Raw genomic sequence first — 20,749 nt, forward strand, 5'->3', positions numbered from 1 at the left:
CACAGCCAACACCTTTGCTCTGTCCATTGTAATGAAATTGTGTAAGTATTGTTCGGTGTCCACTCTCCCTCTAGATTAGATGCTCTGTGCAGCTAGAGCGGGAGTCTCTCGTTTACTGAGATATACCCAGCATTGGGCACAGAATGGTGCTCAATAATAGGCATTGCATGCATGAGTGAATGAATCGATGCATAAATGAACAGGTGAACCTGGACCCTTTCTATCCTTTGCCTCTCTTGGGTTATTCTAAGACAGAAAATGCCATTTGGTGGGGTGGGGGTGAGGGCTGCTGCATTCAGTTAACAAGTCGAATTTTCTCGCACCTGGAGGTGGATGTAACAGACACAGTGGACACCAGGAGACAGGGGGGCTTATGGTCCATTACCATTTCTTGAGAAGGAAGGGCAGTCTGAAATATTGATTGCATAAAATTTTAACCAAAGAGGCTCCCACTCCTTAGATCTGCCTCCCTTGCATGTGCTCTTCAGAAGAGTCAAGGCGATGCTTTCTTGAACTCCAGTTCTGGTGCTATTGAGGATCAGCCACTTGACTCCCAAGAGCAGCTGCCACCAGGGCAGGAGGAGAGCAGGTTATCTTCCCGAGAGAAGGAGCGCTGACAGCCAGCGGGAGGACCCCCTTGGAGAGGGCAGCTTGCTCGAACTTTTTCATCATGGAAAAGCAGCACGTTAAGGATGAGCATGGGCTATTAGGCTCCGTTTCATGGTGACTCCAGTTCATTGTCAGGTAATATTTACTATGTATCCTCCCTGGCAGTGAGCTGGCCAGGAGGAAAACCACCGTGACACCCAAGCAGCCCCCGCGCCCGGCTGCCCTCTACCCTTGGCTCCTTGTCAACTCGGTACCAGGAACTTACCCTTCACCTCTTTAACTGTTTCTGAGACAGTTTTCACCTGGACCTGCAAAGGAGGAGTCATCGCAAGGCTTTTCTTCAAGATGAGATGTTTAGGAACCTGTTGTAAATGAAAGCAGGGACTGGTAGCCAGCACTGTTTTTTTTTTTTTTAAAGGAAAGACAGAGAGAAGGAAGGAAGGATAGAAGGAAGAAAGGGAAACATTTTTAAACATTTTCTTGTTTTATTGTATTCTGTTTCTCCGTTTTTGTTACATGGGCTGGGGCCGGGAATCGAACCGAGGTCCTCCGGCATAGCAGGCAAGCACTTTGCCCGCTGAGCCACCGCGGCCCGCCAGCACTGTTTTTTTTAACATGGGCAGGCACCGGGAATCGAACCCGGGTCCTCTGGCATGGCAGGCAAGAACTCTGCCTGCTGAGCCATTGCGGCCCGCCCGGATGGCATTGTTTTAAGAGCACATTCTTTTAAAAGACCAGTGAGGTGCTCCCCAGTGTATATAAAAAGATCAAAAGGAAAAGAATTAGAAAAGGGACAGAAAAAAAGAGAAGGGATAGTTATAATAAATGCGGGCCAGTAATTGAGAGTAGCCATGGGCCGGTATCTTGAGTCCTTCCGACAAATTGCCAGCTGGATAATGAAAGGACAGAGGGGTGAAGGGACTCGCCCCAAAGCATATAGCAGTGAAGAGCAGGGCCAGGATTCACACTCAAGTCTGTCTGAACTGGAGTTGGGGAAGCAAGGAAATGAGGAGTAAAAGGGAGCAAAGGGAATAGAGGAGAAAGGAAGCAAGTAAATGGGGAAATACGAAAAACAGACAGAGTTCACTTGTGTACAAACACGAGGCTGGGGGAGCTGGTTCGGGGTTGGGGGCAAGGTTTGAAAGGGCTGCTGTGGGTGCAGCGACCTGGGGCAGGGAGGCAGCTGTGCCCGAGGCAGGACCCAGCGTGGCCACCAGTTTGCGTGACGCTGAGAAAGAGGTCCCCTCTTTCCCAGCCTTGGTGAAACGAAGGTCAAAATCCGCATCAGCAGCGTTTTAGGATTAATGTGGGCAGTGCATAGAAGGCTGTCAAGATATCACAGCTACTTGTTATTACTGTAAAATTGAGGTGGGTGTGGGTGAGGGGACGGAGGGGAGCAACCGAGATGCTCTCCACAGAGACCCTGCTCCCACTGACCCGCCCCCCTTCCATTGCAGGTGGGCGCCCATCTGGACACATTCCCCACTGAGGCCGACCGCCAGAGAGCGTTCAAAGCCCACCGGGAAGAGCACGCTGTGCGCCAGGGGGCCCTGCGGATGGGCAACTACACACACCTCTAGACTCGCGCCTTCCCCTAGAAGCCTTCTCGACAAAGCAGAAAAATGCCCCCCCCAAAACACACGTGTCTTGCCCCAACTCACTTAAGACGCTCCCCCGTTTTTATGGGGGTTCTGCTTCCGCAAGGACCTCAGACTCAAGCCTTAGGTAAATTATTTTTGGTAAGAGTCCCCCCTTTAAAGCTTAACCGTCCCTGGTCCTACCTTGGCTCCAGTGACCCACTCCTCCACTTGGTCCCTCCCCCTCTTCCAGCAACCTCATCCTGCCTCTCTTCGCAAGCCCTGGCCTGACAAGATAAACCCAGATTATTAGGCACTTTTTTAGACTCCAGGCTAAGGGTAGATTCCACAACTCTGCCCATTAAGTGTTAAGAACAATCCTTGTTTCTTCCTGCAGAAAACATGATAGTGTCATGCTTTGAAAGCCCTGGTTTTATATTCGAAACAATGTGTTTTTATTGCTCTTCTGGGGATGGCTGCTAACTCATCACAGCAGTCTTTTCTCTCCAGGATCCCTGTCAGCAGCTAAAGCCAGTGGTTCATGGCCCAGGGACTGTCCAGGCCTTTGCAATGCCCAGGCCCTGTCCATCAGGCAGGCCAAGGGGGACTTCCTCCCCTATGGGTGGCTCTGGAATATCAACCTCCTCCCCAAGGAGAAGCCTTCCGGACGAGTACGCAAGCTGAAAGCACACCGGCTAAGGAACTTAGCCAAACTCTTGGGCAGTTCTTAACTCAATTTTTCTGCATGTTCTTTGGCATTTCTTAACTCAAGTTTTCTGCATGTTCCCCACAAATTTTGCATTGGTCTATTTTAAATTAAAAATGCTATTTGTCATCCTCCTCTCAGGTGTTTCTATGAAAGCAGTAAACCTTTAATTAGTGAGGGGAGCAATCTCAGACGTCAAATGATGATGCTACCACAAGGAGACTCTTCAAGGTAGATTAACCTTCTCCAAGATATTCCAGCAGAGCCTTTACTGACTCAGACAAATTCTCAAGTTTTTACAGACTATTCCTACTCTGAGGCTCCCAAATGTTTCTCTTCAATCCTGAGCTATTCCCAAAACTCAAGGCCCTGTATCCAGCTGGAGACACCTCCACTTGGATATCTAGTATTCCTCTCAAACCAACACGGCTAAGACAGAACACTTGAGTTTTCTTCGCCCAAACTTGCTTCTGTGTCTTCCCTATCTCCTAAATGAAGCCACCACCAATCAAATTTCTGAAGCCAAAAACTTGCATCCCTCCTTCCTTTGCCTGTCATAACTAATCCATTAAAGGACCTGTCAACATTACCTCCAAAACATATTCTGGATCCACCTGCTTCTCTTCATCTCCACTCCCCCTACGCTGAGCCCAAGCCCTCGTTATCTCTTTGGACAGTTGCAGTAGATCCTTACAGGCCTTGCTCCTTCACTCTTGCCCCTCTGACTGCCCATTCTCCACAGAGCAGCTCCAGTGACCTTCATTGCTCTTACAGTAAAATCCACACTCCTCACCTGAGCCCTGAGGCCTGTCCCTCTGACTTCATCAGGAACCCTCTGGCCATAGCATATTCAATCCTGCCCATTTTTCCCTGGGCCTAGAACACTTTGGTCCCAGATTGCCACATTCCTGCTCCTTCTTGTCCTTCAGATCTTAGCTCTGAAGTCAAATCCCCTACTCAGAGAGGTGTTTCTGGAATAGCCACCGGTTAGATTCACGCCAACCTGTTCTATTCTCTGCAAAACAAGGATCTCTGTCATGAACAGTGATCCCTACCATAAAGGTTACTGCCTGTCTTCCTCTGTGGAAGGGAAGCTGCTATGGGACTAGGGACTAGGGATCTAAGTGGCTTGTTCAAGGTCCAAAGGCCTGCCATATGCCAAGTCCTCAGTGACATCTGTGGAATGACTGATGGCATGAATACCTGTCATGGCTAGTGCCCCGACAGGCTGCATGCTAAGCAGGGGATGTCCAGGAGCCTTGTTCGGGAGACACATCCTAGGTTTTGTGATTAATCGAGGGCCTGAACTGTTGCTCTGCTGCAGATCTTGAGTTTCTTGATTAGGCACACACACATGCATACACACACACACACACACACACACACACCAATTAGAAACCAATGCCATAAAAATGCCTCACACCAACCCTCTCTAGAACCTGTCTTAGCCAGGGCCTTGACGGGACCCCATCCCTGAAAATGCCTGCCTGCTATGTGAATCGGAGGGAAACAAGCATCCCCACTCATCTTGACAACCACCTGGAGTGGGGCAAGGCTCGTATGGGAGCAGAGGAGGGCCCAGTGGGGCTGGTCACAGAGCCAGGACCGCAGCAGACAATATTATTCCTGTTGTGGTAAAGAGCATGAAGCCCAGCTGTGTTGACCTTGAGCAAGTTTCCTAACCTCTCTGTCCCTCGCCTGTGAGATGAGGACCCTGACACATCCAGGGAATTTTCCCAAAGCTAAACTGAATATTGGTTACATTAAAGAATATGTAATTAGCACAGCATCTGGCACTTTTAGGCAACCAATAAATGTGAGCTTTTACTCTTTTTATTATCTTATTAATAAAACACCAAAAAGGAACAACCAGAAAGAATTCTTGTGAGTTATTGAGGGATAGCGGTGGGGTGGATGAGAAACTGGCAATTGAAGGTTCAAAGTGGCAAAAGTCTTTCTGCATAGATACAATAAGAAGGTAAGGATAATTGTTTTGCTCTGAAATCCCCTGTGGACAGTAGAAGGAGAGCCTAAGGGGGCCAAAGAGTTTCCTGGAGAGCCAGAAATTGGGCTCTGTCCTCTAAAGAGTGGGGCACACCCTGCTGCCGCAGAAAGACGCCCACGGGTAAGAGGCCCAGTGTGCCTCCTTTTCCAAGGACCTGGACCAACAGGTATGATGGGCTCTGCCAGCAAAAGCTAAGGGAAAATCTCTTTGGTTTATCCAATCACCTCCTGGCCCAGTGCTGCGCAGACTGCCTGCTGGTGGGACTTGAAAGAGCTGCTCCAGAAGCACCACTCTTTAAGCCTCTCCTGGAGGCCCGCAGCCTTCTGGTGCATCTGCCCAAGCCTGAAGTGGCTCGTACTTGAGCGTTTCCAGCTCCTTGTCCTACAGTGCCACCCGCTGGTGAGTCTGAGGCCCAGGAGGTTTCTGACTCTCCTCCCTCCCTCCTTCCCCAGTTTGTTTCTTCCCTCCTCATGAATTATTTGTGCCCCTACAAAGCCCTGGGCCTGGTTTGAGTCTGTTTCTACCTTCTTGGGTATCCATCACACCAGCTAAACACTTATTCTTCCTCGTGTTGACCCTGGCTGGGGGACCTGGAGTCACTTGGGTCCCTTTCCTGCCTTTCGGGACCCAAGATAGAATCCTGGAAACATTCCAGCCTGGAAGGGCTTGGGGGTCATCTTGTTGAACACCGCCTTTGAGGATACCCCCAACTTTGCAGATGAAAAATAGTTGTCAAAGGTAGCCTGAGATCACTCAATACGCCCAACCAAACACAGACTGGACCAGGGGGCTCCTGCCCCCGCCTAGTGGCGGGTCCACTACATGTCCCGGAGCCTACCACCCAAAACTACTCCTCAAAGCATGGATGGAACTGGGGAGAGCCTCGCTCCCCCCTCCCACTCCTCCTTATCACACACAGACAAATGCCAGGTGAGGGTGAGCATTGCTCAGAGGCATGGTCTTAGGCCCCTGTTGTTGCTTATTTCCCTGTGAGTTGGTATTTGGGAACATTCTGTATCCTGGTTAGATGTCTTGGCAACGCTCCACTGGAGATATAAGCAAAGAGGCCTACATGGACCGTCTCCCAGAGCCATAGGGAGGCAGCTGGTCTAGACCCTCTGCTGGTCCCCTCCAACATGGGAGGGAGGCAGTGCCCAAGCTGATACATATTTGGCAGGAGGGGGAAATGCTGGCCTGGGATGCAAGGACATTGAGTTGGAACCTTTGGAAAAAAGATTTATGAAGAAGGAAGGGGCTTGAGAAACCTTCTAGACCGGTCAGGATAAGACAAATTGTAGATATACCAAGAGCCAAATGAAGGTAAACCAGGCTTCCTGGATAGTTGGTTCAGCTTTCTTTTTATGCTGTACCCCTACTGAGTTCAGTCTATTTCCATATTTTCTCCCTCCCTCTCTCTCTTTCATATATCTCTCTGATCTAATTGGATATTTAATCGTTTTCCTGGCCAGAAGGAAAGAGAAGTTCTGGATTCTGACCACTGTAAAGGATTTTTATCAGGGATGGCAGCAATCAGCCGATAAACATTCTGCCACCTACTTGGCAGAGAGCTCCAGGTGACCGGAAGAGGAAGTACTGCTCAAGGTCCGCAGACCCAATTCCAGTCCCAGGGAGATCCAGACAGAAATGGTTTGGCTTTGGGGTTCACTCACCCCAGCGCTAGTGCTGATCTGGAAACAACAGATTCAGGAGTGAAGAGAAGGCACGTTTTTGTGGTGGCAAGCGGACCAACAGCTGAGGAGCCAAGGAGGGTCTGCACTGCAGCCAGGCAGGCCTGTGTTTCCAATCAAATGCTTTCTCTTGCGTTTTATCTTTTTATGGGCCAAAACCTTCTTTTTGTTGTATTTCTTTTTTACTTGGGAAACCCTTTGATGCTGGAAATCACTGTTTTAAGAAGGAAAAAAAAACTAGGTAGGTTAGCTTTTTATACAGATTTAATTTACCTGTATAAATTATAAACTTGATTCCATAAATCAGAAATTATCTCTAAATGGGGATGTAGACCAATGGGCACCACTACATTCTATAAGCCCATGAGGGTGGGTCCAATTTGATACTCCTCATCACATCTGTGGGGCGCAGAACAGAGCTTATGCTTAGTAGAAGGAAAGAAAGGAGGGAGGGGGGAGGGAGGGAGGGAAGGGGGAGGGGGAGGGTGGGGGAAGGAAGGGAGGGAGGGAAGAAGGAAAGAAATGAAAAACGGCTTTATCCCTGGTTTCAGGAGCTCCATGGACTTTTGATATCAACAACACAAAATTGTCGAGAACAGCATGGACTTAAAGCCCACAAATTATCCAAATCCTTATTCAACCCATCTGTTTCAAAGTGGAGAGATAGTAGCATCCAGGCTTGGTGTATATGATCCAAAACCCCTGGCCCCCTCCACCTCAGAATCTGGTTTTGGTGGGAGGATCGTGGACAGAGTGGGAGCAGACTTCTCTGGTGGGAGCTGGGGAGACGAGCTTGGGGATTCTACCCCTGCAGAGAAGGAGCTGTGATTATTATTATTAGTATTTGTATTATAAACAGCATAATTATAATTCTCTAGGACCAGGACCCAGCCAAAAGAAAATATTCCTCACAATGAACGTGTGAAGTAGGCATCATCATCCCCGTCTTACAGCTGAAAAAACTGACTCAGAAAGATCAAGTGATTTGCTCAAGGCCACAGAGCAATCCCAGGACAGAGTGAGGTGCAAAATTCAAGGGGACACCAAAAACTCAGTAACCAAGACGAACAACATTCTAATGTAATCTTTTTAAAAATCAAAATTTAAAACCCACAGTGAACAAAATATCAAAATGCATGAATCACTTCACCCTAGTTCTGGTCATTTCCTAGAGGACAATTCTGGAGTCCATGCCCTTAAACCACCCTCCTCTTATCATGCTGCCCCCAGCCACAGCCTTGGATTATGATTAGGCAAGTCATAATTCATATACAAACAGAAAAGTCCTCATGATCATTCTCGAAAAGCTTTGAGCAGACCTCCCATTGTGATAAGATGGGCAAATGAGCAAAATTGGCAAAAATAACCCCTTCTTTAAGCTTCAGAGCTGGATGGCATTAAGTGGGGGCTGGGGGGAAAGAAGTTGCTAAGAACCATAGGCCAGCCCCAGGCCCAAGCACCCTGGTCCATCCCTGATGCCGAACCCAAACCCAAGCCAAGAGTCCCAGGTGGAGAATAATGGAGTGGATTTTACAGTGAGTTCACTTCGTGTGCTTCTCCTACCCTTGTCACTCACTAGAAACCTCTGAAGTGGACAGACTGGTAGTATGAATGCCATTGTACCAAAAAGCTGAGGCCTGACTAAGAGTGAGAACCTATCCAAAGTGGGAGCCAGGGCCAGAGCCAGAACTTCTGAGGGCGTGGCCATGCGCCCTGCCTTCCCGGCCCCTGGAGAAGAGCACCGCCTCCTTCCTTGCGGTCATGTCTCAGTTGGCTTGGTCTGGACCGTCCAGGGTTTTGTGTTCACGGGGAGCCAAAGGTTTAAAAGAAAAATCATCTCAGAGGATTGGATGGACAGGGACTAGAAGGTTAAGCAAGAGATTTTAATAGGAAGTGGGAAGCAGAGGGGAGAGGGGTTGGAATCCTAAAAAAGGAGCCCAGAGTAGGGGACTTGGACCCTTCGAGTGTTGATTCTGGGCTCTTAATTAACACTGAGTGGAACTGGGCTTCTGATCCTTGGAAGTGCCCTTGTCATCCCTTGTCCTTCCCCGGAGGCTCCCAATCCCCTTAGCCAGGTCTGGCTTCCTCCCTGGGGGCAGGGCAAAAACTGCGAAGAGCAGAGGGCTGGGGCTAGGGAGAGGAGTCTGTTTTCTTTTGTGTAAACTGAGGCTCAGATAGATTAAGTAATGTCTAAGGTTCAAACCCAGCTGGGCTTGACTTCAAACCCCAGATGCCTCCCCTCCCACCAGGCTTCTTTCTCCAAGGAGGAGTGGGTAATTCACCCAGGAGCCTTAGATGCCTAGTAAAACACCAATTCCTGGCTCCCCGCTGAACAGGAGTGGAGGTGAAAGGACACAGACCTCTCAGGCTTGATGCGAAGAAACACCCAGAAGACAGAGAAAAGAGAAAGAAGGAACGTTGGTGAAGCTGGAAATTCTTAAATAGAAATAGTTCAATGTTAGTATTAACATCCAGAGAAGAAAGGCGAATCCTGGAGTAAATTCCAAATGACCACATAGCATGTTTTATATTATAATAGACTGTGATAAGGCAATATTAATGATATACTAACAACCCACTCAAATTTCTTGGGCTCCAAGAAGTGCCCTGAAGCAGGCTAGGGCAGAAGGAGGTGTGAGGCTATATTTTTCTTTTCAACCGTGAGAGGTTTGTGCAGGCCTGAACACTCCACGAGGCTCTGAGCCGGGCGCATAGGCCGGCGCCGCCAAAGCTTCGCTTTTACTAGTGCGGGATCCAAGCCGGAGCCTACGACTCTGGAAGACAGAAAAGGTCTGAGCACTGACGCAGGTCAGGGACGCACTTGGGGCCTGGCCGGGTCTCCCGGGCCCGTGTCGAGGGGCGGCACCACCCCCAACAGGCCCAAAGGCTGGGTCCCGTCGACCCCAGTTGGGATGTTGGGTGCTTCGGAGGAGATGAGCTTCCTCGGGCAGTGCAAATGAAGGCCGGGGGGAAGCAGGGATTGGATGGGGCGAGTGATCGGAGGAATGAGGTTTCCGAAGACGCAAAGAGCAGGAGCGAGGCCCGAACTAGAGGCTGGCTGGGAGGGGTCGGAACAGCGGGCGGTCTCCTTGGTTTCTGTGCTCTTCCCCGTGCAACAACTAAAACGAACCACCGGCCGGGCCCGGGCTCGGCCTGGCTGCGGGAGGCACCTGCATCCGCCGCTAAACGAGGGCCAGAGCTTTTCCTCTGGCGGCCGCTCGGCGCCCCCGCCCTCCACCTTCTCCGACAGCTTGTAGCCGAGCTGGACCCTCTGTCCCTGGGGAGCCGTGCGTCCTTGCCCCCAGCCGGCCCGGCGGCAGGGCCGCTTCCAATCTGCCGGCGGGCTCAGGGGGAGAGCGCGGGGAGCCAGGCGTGAGGCCTGCCCCGACCTCGCCCGAGAGAGGAAAAAGTTTCTCCACCTCCCGGCCGCGCGGGGCTTCCCGGATTTGGGGTCATGCGGCTGCATTGCGACTCTGCTGCGGTCTCAAACTCTGAGACTGAGTTGGGGCTGTAAGGCCGCGGAGCAGGCCCCGGTAATTTTCTGGGGGCCCTAGGGAAGGGGGTCAGGAGCGTGCGGACCCAGCTGGGAAAGTTTGACTCCAGGAGTGAGACGAAGGGCGCATAGGGCCCTCCAGGGGTCCCGCTGCAAGCGCGCGTCCTCCACTCCCCCCGCCCTTCGGTTGCAGAACCGGGTCGCGATCCCAGGAGCTGGGTAGGGGGGGGGGTGGAGATCTCGGCCCGGAACAGGCTTCCGATCTAACCGCCGCCCTGGACTCCAACCCAGGAGGCTGACTCTTGAAAGATTCAGAACTAGAGCCCCGCAGCAGGGTAGGGAGGACGAGGGGGCGTGTTTTCACAACGAAAAGAATATGTTTCCTGCGCTGCTTTGAAAATTCATCCCCGGTTGTGCTCCGCGCGAAATAAGCCTTTCGCAGACATCTACACTCCTTGTCCGAAGCTCTTGCGCATTCCTGTTCAGAGGTACAAAAACACCCATCCCCGGGGACACGCGCCGCGGGAGGGGCCTTCGGCTTGTGAGAGGGGTGGACGCTGCATTCTTTGTCCTTTGCGCTGTATCCCTCCGGCTACACGGGTTTCTCAGGGTCCCCCGAGTCCTAGACATTCTGGGTCCGAATCTTCCCATATTCTCTACCCCTGCCCAGAGTGAAGCCATTGGCCCGACCAATTCCCAGGGCAGACACCAAGCTTTTCCCCACCCCAGCCAGGCCAGCATAGCCAAAAAGGACATTGGGGGGGGGGGGGTCGCAAATTCTCCAACACAGGAAACATCTAGAAACCAACGGAATTGCCCTGAAAACAACATAAGTTATGTTTTCTTCCTCATAGCAGGAAAGGGGTTCTCCGTACACGTACTTCTTTCTTCGCTGGATTTAGTCCCTTTCTCTTGTTTGGGTGAGATAAAGGATCTCCGACAGACCCACGGACGAATAATTTGAATAATTGTGGGAAAGGGTCCGGGAAAACTTGCAAAACCGGCACATCTCCACCCACCCGCAGCAGCAGCGGCAGCCGAGCTTTGGCCCCCTCCCCGCCAGCCCGCACCCCCCTCGGCTAATCACCCTCATTAGGAGCTTCATCACTGGCCTAATGAAAGCAAACCGTGTGGAAATCGCCGGTAAACAGTTGGGGCCGTGCTCTAATTAATTCAGTGTCTCTTTTAATCAAACTGAAAGGGGATCGGGCCGTGGCTTGCGGAGCCGTGACATCACCCCCAAAATAGGCCGGAGCCAATCAGCGTCATCACTCCGGGGACACGTGGGCGAGTCCCTTTTAAAAAAAACACAACACAGCGGAAAAAAAAAAAAGAAACAACAACAACAAAAAAAACCCAGCCCCAAAGTAAAAGTGACACAAGTTCATTTTTTAAAGAAAAGGGGGGAGAGGCGAAGACGCTCGCGGCGAAGGGACTGAAAGCTGCAGCCGAGGACCGGGAGGCGCTGTCCACGGTGCTGACGCCCCCCTGGAACTACAGGAGCGCCGAGAAAGGACCTCTCGCGCAGGTGGAGCGTCATGCTCTGCCGGCCGCCCCTGCCGCTATCCGCGGTGCTGACGCGTCCAGGTGCGCTCGGTCCCGCCGGCCTGTAGCGCCGCCCCGGGCCTGCCGCTATCCGCGGTGCTGACCCCGCTGCCCTCGCCCACTGCTCACCTGGAGGAAGCGTGCGGTTTGGATTTTTTTTTTTAAAGGCTTTATTTAGATTCCAACATCCCCGCATTTCTTCTGTGCCAAAGGGACGTTCAGACTGTCCGTCTCCCCTTTTGCTCTCCCCAACTTGACGCGCCCTCCCACCCGTTCCTTCCTGACACTCCCACCACCCCCCCTCGGCTCGGTGGCTCGGCGCGATGCTGCAGAAGACGCCTTGAGCCCTCTTGGATCTAATGCGCAGAGGAGGTTGGCCCAGAGCTCCCGGGATCCCCCAAGGCTGAACTCCATCCAAGGTGCCCGCAGGCTCCCTGCCCGCCTTCCCCATGCCAGCCCGCAGCTAGGGGCAGAGGCAGCGGCGGCTGGGGTTGGGGGTGGGTGGGGAGCTTTTGGGGAAGAAAGGTCGTAGCCTGGCTATGGAAGGCTCCAATGGCTTTGGGATCGACTCCATTCTCTCCCACCGCGCGGGCAGCCCCGCCCTTCCCAAGGGGGACCCTTTGCTCGGGGACTGCCGCTCGCCCCTGGAGCTGAGTCCACGCTCGGAAAGCAGCAGCGACTGCTCTTCGCCAGCCTCGCCAGGAAGGGACTGTTTGGAGACTGGTGCTCCACGGCCTGGTGGGGTATCCGGCCCAGGTTTGGACTCCCACCTGCAGCCAGGGCAGCTCTCCGCCCCGGCTCAGTCGCGCACAGTCACCTCCTCCTTTTTGATCAGAGACATACTTGCCGACTGCAAACCACTCGCGGCCTGCGCACCCTACTCTAGCAGCGGGCAGCCCGCCGCCCCTGAACCTGGGGGCCGCCTTGCCGGCAAGGCTGGAGAGGACTTTAGAGAAAAGCTGGACAAAAGTGGCAGCAATGCCTCATCGGACTCTGAGTATAAAGGTAAGAAAACAGGATTTGAAAAGCTGAAAGCTGTATGTGTGTGGTGGGATGCTTTATTTCTAAAAACTGGCATTTAAAACTTGGGTACACACATCAGGGGCAGGCATATCTCACCTCGGAGCTCCTTCAGGGCCCAGGCTGAAGAATTGGTCTTGCTCAAACCTTTCAGCCAGCCCTATGCCTTTTAGCAACACAGAGTTCAGGGGAGAAATGGGGGGGGGGGCAAGGGGTGGGAATACTGTGTGAACAAGGAGATAGTCCCAAAAACGCACAAAGCAAACTTTCTAAACTTTGACTGGGACTTCCTCTTACCCCAGTTGTGCTGATGGGGAGGAGTGCGTTTCTATAAGGTCAGTGGCTCTCCAGGAAGCACCTTTGCAGAAGCAATGGAAGACCCAAAGGTTTCTGTGTGAATGCTCATTTATAACAGGAAAAACCTAGTAGGAAATTTCAACTGGAGCTTAGGGAAAAGTCAGAATTTTTCACGCTTTAATCTGAATTTCCAGATGGGAAGAGGAACTGGATTCTCCCTCCCATTAGGCCCAGTGCGACTCTGGGCTCTGTGAATCATGCACAAGAAATGCTCGCTTTGAAGTAGAAACAGGAGCCAGGTGGCTGGTGGGAGCAGGTTCAGAGGTCTGGTGAAGAAGGCAGAATCCCACACCCACCCAGCAGGTTTCACTGAATTTGATTTTAAGCACATTGAGCAATAAACTCCACATTATGTGTGGGGGTGGGGGTGGGGGACCCAGAGATTCCCAAGGAGCTAACCCTATTGCCCCGGTACTGAACTTGCTGCCCCTTAACTTGCCTTTTCACCCCCATGAATGTTTGTTATTGTTGTTGTTATTCCCTTTTTATTCCGTCTTAACCACGGAGCTGAGATCAGAATTAAGAGAAAAAGGGAGAAGAAGGAAAGAAAGAAAGACAGAAGGAAGGAAGGAGAGAAAGAAAAGAAAGTAATTAAGAAAAGAAGGAAGGGAGGGAGAGATGGAAGATGGAAAGAAAGAGGTCTCTAATTCTGTTTCTCCCTCTCAGCCCCTACTTTGCCTTCAGTTCTTTGGCAGGCCTGGAAGTGCAAAGTTCTTTCTAGGAAGAAATCAGGAGGCAGAAGGTGAGAGAAAGGAATATCCAGGCTTGAGGCGACAGAAAACTCAGAGCTGGCAGAGGCTGTTCGGAATTCTCCTTTCAGCTGTGTAATTAATTCCCAGAACCGCATTCATGAGATGAAATTTCCCTATAAAGGCAACTTCTTTGTTGTCTTGGGGACCCCCACCCCCTCCTGGTTTTGATTTATACCAAGGCTTCACAAAAATTTAGGAAGGCTCATTTAACACTCTCTTCCTAGCCAAGAACTTGTCTGTAGACATGCCCTGACCCCAAATCGAAACCCATTTGGGGCCCCACTCCCTATTTACACCCCATTCTTCTCCAGTCCCTAGGCAAATGGCCGAGCATCCCTCAGCCTGGGCTAACAGTTGCCTAGAAAATGAGGAGAGTGGACAGGAGTGCCCAAAGAGAAAGAGCAAAGGAATGTAAGTGCTGAGAGCTCTGACACCTTGGCCCAGCAATGCTTGCTCCTCCCCCCGCCCTCGGGCCTGTTTAGAGAGAGGCAGAGAAAACTTCCACTGGAGAAAGACAGGTGTGTGCATGGGAGGGGGATCTAAATTTATATTTATAACATCGTGTTTTATTATTCATAATTTTCAAAAACAACAAAACTCCAGCTTTATGGTTAGAGCTGGGGGGGGAGTCAAGACCCTTTAACCTCGTGTGCTAATGCGATGTTGGTGGTAGCGAAAGTTTGGTTCTCCTTTTATTTCTTTGCCCCCGGGTAGCGTTTTGAGAGGAGGTTTCGTTTAAGATAATTGGAATATCAATTTTCTTCTCTTGTCCCCGATGATATCTGATCAGGGAGGTGAGGAGAGATGGCTGTCCACGTAAGGCTTAAACGGGTTTGGCGCTGCGCAGAGTGGAAGGAGGCCCCCTCCCCTGGGCGCGGCTGTCTTTGAGCCTAGAAAGCCCCGGGGTTAAAAAAAAAAAAAGAAGTGGGAACAGTCGCCGAGGCCGTGTCCGGAGCGCTTCTCAAACGCGGGAGGCGACTTTTTCAGGGTCGCAGTTAGGAAGCCGTGCGGAGACGCACCGGGCCCAGACACGGTGAACATCTAAACCGGTCACTCTGTTGCCTTTCACGCCAAAAGCCATTTTCCTCCCAGAGGGGCATAGCGGGAAGGTCAGTCTCATCCCGCGTTTCTGGTATCAAAGACTCCTCAAGCATAGAATATATATGTTTTTATGCATATATTTAAAGAAGCCGAAATGGGACTTAGGACGTCCGTCGCCAACCCCAGGCGGCTGGAGCGAAGGTCTGCGGAGAGACCGCGCTTTGCGCAAAGCAGGCGGTGTCGGTCAGCCTCCAACTTCGACATGAAGTTGGAGCCTTCGGGCTGCGAAGTCCCGAGGCCGAGGCTGATGCCCAGAGAGCGCCGAGTGCGTGCCCCAGGGCTCCAGCCCGCTTTGGGGAGGGATTGGCAAAAACAACGAAACAAAACAAAAACGACAACAAAATCTTTGTAACTGACCAGTCCTTCTTGGCATCGCAAACTTAACACTCTCCCCTCACTTAGGACATCAGCCCTGAGAAGTGGGGATCTTCCTAAACAGTCAGTCCAGACAATTAGGTAAAAAAGTAGAGTTCTCCAAAATCAAGTTTGAGATAGGCTTGTGTGGATGATCATTCCCTCACACTTGTTTCAGCTTACCACCCCAGCACAGACAGAACTCAAGTCCCTCCACCCCCACCCCAATATGTTTCCATTTCTCAACGTGGCCGAGCCCCGCCGTGGCCTGAGTCCCATAGGGCAGAGAGAGCCTGGCACCTGCTTGGAGGAGCCGCGGGAAGCGCGTGTGACATCGGCCGCGGTTTCTCCCCAGCACTCTCCCTACTCGGCCGCCTCAGGGCACCCGGTGCCTCGCGCCCTCCAGGCCTCGAGCCGCTTCTTGCCTTTCCGGTTGAAAAGTCCTGCTCCCTAGTGGCTCAATTAACCGGATTATTGTTTCCTACAGAGAGAAATCAACTCGCATTCAGTTAAACCCTGTCACGGCAAATGCCACGCAGGATGAGATTCACCATAAAGAAAAATGGAAAAGTAGGGAGAGGGGGTTGCGGAGGGGCTCCCCAGCCCGCACCGCCGATTCTGGGGACGAGGTCACTTTGGTTACCTAATAGATTTAGGGGAAGAAGGAGGGAAAGAGGGTTGTTTGCTCCGTCAAGTGTGCGTTTTCGGGCACTATCATTTCCGAATGAAAGTGTTTGGGGGGAGAAACCAGAAATCACTCCTGTCAATTCCATCTTTGGACCTCAATCGAAGGAATTCTAGTGCTCGACTGTCCCAACCGTGGGACACGGGGTGAAACGGGGACGTAGTATGCAGTTTGGACAACGAAACATAGACCCCGGCAACGCGCTCAGCCGAGGGGTAAATGTGTGGCAGAATAATTTTTCTCTCCAAAGTGCTTTGCCCTCCCAGACCCCCGTACCTGGGACCTCGTCCTCGCACCTGGCCTCCTGCATTGCGCGCTGTTTGGACACAGCCTAAGCGTGGGGGAAGCCACCACTTCTATCTCGGTATCCATATGGGGGGCCACACAAGATGGGAGTAAAATTATTTGCTCTTTGAGGCAATGAGTCGTCCAACGATGGGCAGGTTTTGTCTCTCCACACGGGTTTTTCCTCCCAGGATACCCGCTTTCCTTTATCCCTTCCCGCTCCAGACCCGGGCTGGGAAATCCGGAAGCAGGCGCCGAGCACAGTCCTGCAGCCGCGCGTCCCATCCCGCCGGAAGCCCTGGACCCGGCGCTGCCCCATCTCCCACGCCGGGGCGGGTTCCCGCACAACAGCTATCGGTCGCTCTGTTTATTCCTCCAGGGAGCGAGGATCAGGCGCAGGAGCGTGGCGGAGAGAAAGCCGGGTTGAGTTCTCCCAGCTTAAGATTCTTTCTCTCCGGAGCCGCCAGCCCCAGCTGCAGTCCCCCTCTGGCCGGGTTCACGCCCTTCTACGGGATACCCGGAGGTCCCGGTTCGGAGCAACTTTCCCGCGGGCGCCACGCCTTGGGTGTGGCGAGGCCACCGCGATCGGGAGCCGCGTGTACACGAACGCGAGGGGACAGCGGCCGACCGGGGAGGGAGGGTGGGCAGGCCGACGAGTCGGGGAACGGTGGGGCCCGGCCCTGACGCGCCGCTGTGTCTCCGCAGTGAAGGAGGAGGGCGACCGCGAGATCTCCAGCTCGCGGGACAGTCCCCCGGTGCGCCTGAAAAAGCCGCGCAAGGCGCGCACGGCCTTCACCGACCATCAGCTGGCGCAGCTGGAGCGCAGCTTCGAGAGGCAGAAGTACCTGAGTGTGCAGGACCGCATGGAGCTCGCCGCCTCGCTCAACCTCACCGACACGCAGGTCAAGACCTGGTATCAAAACCGCAGGTGAGGCGCGGCGGCGGGGTGGCGGGAGGGAAGGGCCCCTTCCCCTCTCCTCGCTGCTGCTCCAGGGCACTCACGAAACCACCCCCTGGCGCTAAAAGAGGACTCTGGAGCCTCCTCCATTGTGTAAAAGTCCGGAAACTGAGGCCCCCAAGGGAGAAGGCCTTGCCCAGTCTACAGTGAGGGGCAGAGACAGGACTAGATTCTAACTATAGGGTGCAGTCAGCCCCGTCCACGACAGATGGACAGAAAAACACAGCAGCCACGCTAGGTCCAAGAGCTACCTCACTCCCCCAGGGTTCCTGCCCAGCACCTCCGCCTGGCTCAGCTTGAGCCCTGGGGTGTTTGGGCCACTGAGCCCACTCGGTGGACGCCCCAGGCCAGGGTAGGAGGCGGGTGCCTCAGGGAGAGGACCTGAGGGCAGCTGCCCTCGGCTGCAGAGTGAAGCTGAGTAACCCAGCCAGGCAGCCGCTGCCTGCGCTTCGGAGCTTCGCTGAGCCTCTCCAGCCCGAAACCACTCGCGGGAAACCCAGCCTGGCTCCTGTTCTTGGAGACTCGTGTTCAAAAAGGGTAAGGAGAGGAGGATCAGCACCGGTCTTGAACACGCATTACCTATTTCCCCTTCTCAACACATTTAACAATACAGATAAACACATACATTCTACACACTCATACTCGCCACACACACTCGGTCACACTTACAGACCCACAACACGATGCAACTCACACGTTCTACTCAAACACACACACACACACATGCTTCAGCACTCGTCCACTCACACTCGCTCCACAGTCACACACTCAGGCACACTTAGATGCCGAAATGGTGCTTTCCATAAACAAGCCTCAGAACACGTTGCCCCATTAATAATAAATACCGATTACTGCTTCGGGCATCAATAATTAAGGCCCGTTACAGTAATTACACAATTATGATGATGATGAATAATTCAGGAAAGGAAACGTGGCTGGCGTGGCTGAGCCCGCCTCAGTGGGCTCCCGGCCCGCCGGCCTGGCCTTGCCCACCGGGTTCGTCCAAGGGCCTGGGCCCCGCAGCGTGGCCTCCGCCTTCCCATCTTCAGAGTCCCGGGCCTACGCTCGGCGAATGGCGTCCCAACTTCGAGGCTAGGCGGGATGCGGTGCTCACCCCTCGCTCGAACCTGGGTGCCGAGGGAGGCCTGTGCGGCCTGCGGTGGGAGACGTGGCCGTGAGGGTCCCTGGCCCCGCGCGCCTCCTCTGCGTCTCGGGCCTGCGCGGTTCCTCGGCGGTGCCTCCTCTGACCCGCCGCGCCGGGAGAATTATCCGCTTCCTTTCCGAGACTAGCGACCCAACCCCCTGACCCCTGGCGCCCTCTCCAGGGCGAGGCTGACTCAGGCCTCACCAGGGGAAGCACACACACGGGGACCCCCAACACCCATCCCCAAGGGCCCTGAATGCTATTTTCTAAACAGAATGCGTCAAGGTGAGAGCACCGACTTTGGGGACAGACGCCCAGGATTAGAACCAGGGCGCTTCCGTTTTCGAGACCATCTTGAAAACTGGTTCACACCTCAGTTTCTTATCCATAAAATGGGGGAAATAACTCTGGAAGGCTGGTGGAAGATTAAACGAGATGCATGTAACGCGTGGGAACGCAGCCCGGCCCTCCGTTACTTATTAACAATTTAGTGTGATCGCTCCTGGGCTCTCTGCAGGCGCTCTGGGCCAGTTAATCAGGAGGGGTAGAGGTCGCCCGGCGCCCCAGCCCTGACTCGGCCGTGCGTGTTTGTTTCGGTCCCCAGGACTAAATGGAAGCGACAGACGGCCGTCGGGTTGGAGCTGCTGGCGGAGGCGGGCAATTACTCAGCGCTCCAGCGGATGTTCCCGTCGCCTTATTTCTACCCGCAAAGTCTAGTTTCCAACCTGGACCCGGGCGCAGCCCTCTACCTGTACCGCGGGCCAAGCGCTCCGCCACCCGCCCTCCAGAGACCTCTGGTGCCCCGCATCCTCATCCACGGACTCCAGGGCGCCAGTGAGCCGCCCCCGCCGCTGCCTCCGCTAGCGGGGGTCCTCCCGCGCGCCGCCCAGCCTCGGTGAGGCGCCCGCCCGCGGCCCGGCCCGCTCCGGGCGTCCCCAGCTCCTCCTTCCCGGGATCTCCGCGCAGACCCCTTGCACCCATCCACGTAGGGCGTGGGGTTTCGACGCCTCCTCCCGGAGGGCCCCTGTCTGACTCTCCCCGGCGCCCCAGCCCAGTGTCCCTCGAAGGGCCAAATGCCAAGTCCACTGAGGCCCGGACCCCAAACTGAGTTTCCCCGCTCCTGGGCGTCCTCCCTCCTGGCCGCTCCATCAAAGAGCCACTTCCACCTGCCGGATGTATATATGCGTCTCTGCCTCCCCCAAACCCTGCCGGCTCCTCTAGGCACCCTGTTCCTCTCTCCTACTTCCTCTCCATGCTCCAGCGGCACACCATCCCCTCCCTCCGCACCTCTGCCTGGAGGAGGGGCGGGGGAGTGTGGGAGCGCACCCCTGTGCTCCGCTCCCTACCCCAGCTTCCCACCCCAGCGTCCGGTCCGGCGGCTGAGCTGTACATACTGTGTGCAAAGTGTATATGAAGTTATTTATTCGTGACCCATGAGCCCGTGACCGTGTCCGTAAATCAGTGAATCTGTGGCCTGTGCCCTCCCCCTTCCCGGGTGCGGCTAGAAGGGGCTGAGGGGGTCTTCCTACCCATCCCGACCCTTTCCCCCAACCTTCAGCCCCTGTCGCGGAGGCAACGAGGGCTCTGGAATTCTTTTTTAGATGTCGAAATAAACTTCTTACAAATGCCCAAACGCCTGTCCGCGCTCCCAAGGAGTCCGCACTCAGCTCTTCTCTCCCACTCCTCCTTAAGCCACTTCCCTCTCCCGGCACTCTGTCTCCTTCCACAGCCAGTAACAAATCATTTTTGTCCCCTTTCTCTTCTTTGGCGGTGCGATCGTGAGGACGGGTCCCCGATTGGACTCGCTGTGGCCTTGGGCAAGATCTCGCCTCCTTGGCCTCAGTCTTCCCATCTCTACAATGAGACGAGCCGGTGCTCCCCCCTCCTCTCCATCTGGTTCTCTTCCTGCTCCCAACCGCTCCGGGAGGTGGGGAGGGCGTGCGCGGGGTGGGGATCGGCGGCGGGGTAGGGCTAGGGTCAGTGCCTGGGCCCCACTCGGCCGAGAGCCTGGCCGCCGTGCCCTCGCGGAGCCGACTCCTCTCACCGCGACAGGGGCGCCAGCAGCTGGTATCCGACCCGACCGCGCGAAGCTGACAGATGGGCTCCGAGGCTGCTGGCTCCCACCTCGCGGCCCCGCCTCCCGCCCTGCGCCCCGGCCGGGCTCGAGTTGCCTGAGCTCGCGGACTCTGAGGCTGCTCCAGGCCTCCCGTGCCGCGTGGGACCCGATGTGCCTTTGCTGCGAACCTGACCCCACATCGGGTAACCTCCCACTGCTGCATCTTCTCACTTATCTCTACCCCGGGAGTAAGCTGGGGATGAAACCCAGAGAACAGCCAAATCCCCACCTCAGCTCCCCACTCTTTCACGACGCCCCAGTCCGTGGCTTCAGGATCTCAAGGGAGTAGATTTAAGTCCTGAGCCAGACTGAAGGCCTCCAGTTCACATTCAAAGGGCCAAGGTCACCACTGAA

General features: G+C 54.1%; 2 protein-coding genes across 3 annotated transcripts in view; both read left to right on the forward strand.

The window, feature by feature from the left end:
- The window catches only part of CFAP77 (cilia and flagella associated protein 77), a 148,373-nt gene extending 145,352 nt beyond the window's left edge, over nucleotides 1-3,021 (forward strand). Inside the window, exons 6-7 of one of the 2 annotated variants that reach the window (XR_013170083.1) lie at nucleotides 2,067-2,334; nucleotides 2,683-3,021. Coding sequence is in view for 1 of the 2 variants with exons in the window: in XM_077147340.1 (XP_077003455.1) it covers nucleotides 2,067-2,189 (123 nt within the window). In the remaining variant the exon portion in view is untranslated. Of the gene's footprint in view, nucleotides 1-2,066 lie in introns of both variants that reach the window. The other variant, XM_077147340.1, reaches the window with a different exon arrangement.
- Nucleotides 3,022-12,162: 9,141 nt separating this feature from the next.
- BARHL1 (BarH like homeobox 1) lies at nucleotides 12,163-19,178 on the forward strand. The gene is made up of 3 exons (XM_077133615.1): nucleotides 12,163-12,628; nucleotides 16,883-17,105; nucleotides 18,884-19,178. Exons 1-3 carry the CDS (start codon nucleotides 12,163-12,165, stop codon nucleotides 19,176-19,178), a joined length of 984 nt encoding a protein of 327 aa, XP_076989730.1.
- Nucleotides 19,179-20,749: the final 1,571 nt, after the last annotated feature.

The sequence above is a fragment of the Tamandua tetradactyla genome, chromosome 2, assembly GCF_023851605.1.
Source record: "Tamandua tetradactyla isolate mTamTet1 chromosome 2, mTamTet1.pri, whole genome shotgun sequence".
NCBI lineage: Eukaryota > Metazoa > Chordata > Mammalia > Pilosa > Myrmecophagidae > Tamandua > Tamandua tetradactyla.

Coding starts and splice junctions, on each gene's coding strand:
- BARHL1 (XM_077133615.1), top strand. CDS start 12,163: ATGGAAGGCTCCAATGGCTTTGGGATCGACTCCATTCTCTCCCACCGC. Junction 12,629..16,882: donor ATCGGACTCTGAGTATAAAG/GTAAGAAAACAG, acceptor GTGTCTCCGCAG/TGAAGGAGGAGGGCGACCGC. Junction 17,106..18,883: donor ACCTGGTATCAAAACCGCAG/GTGAGGCGCGGC, acceptor TTCGGTCCCCAG/GACTAAATGGAAGCGACAGA.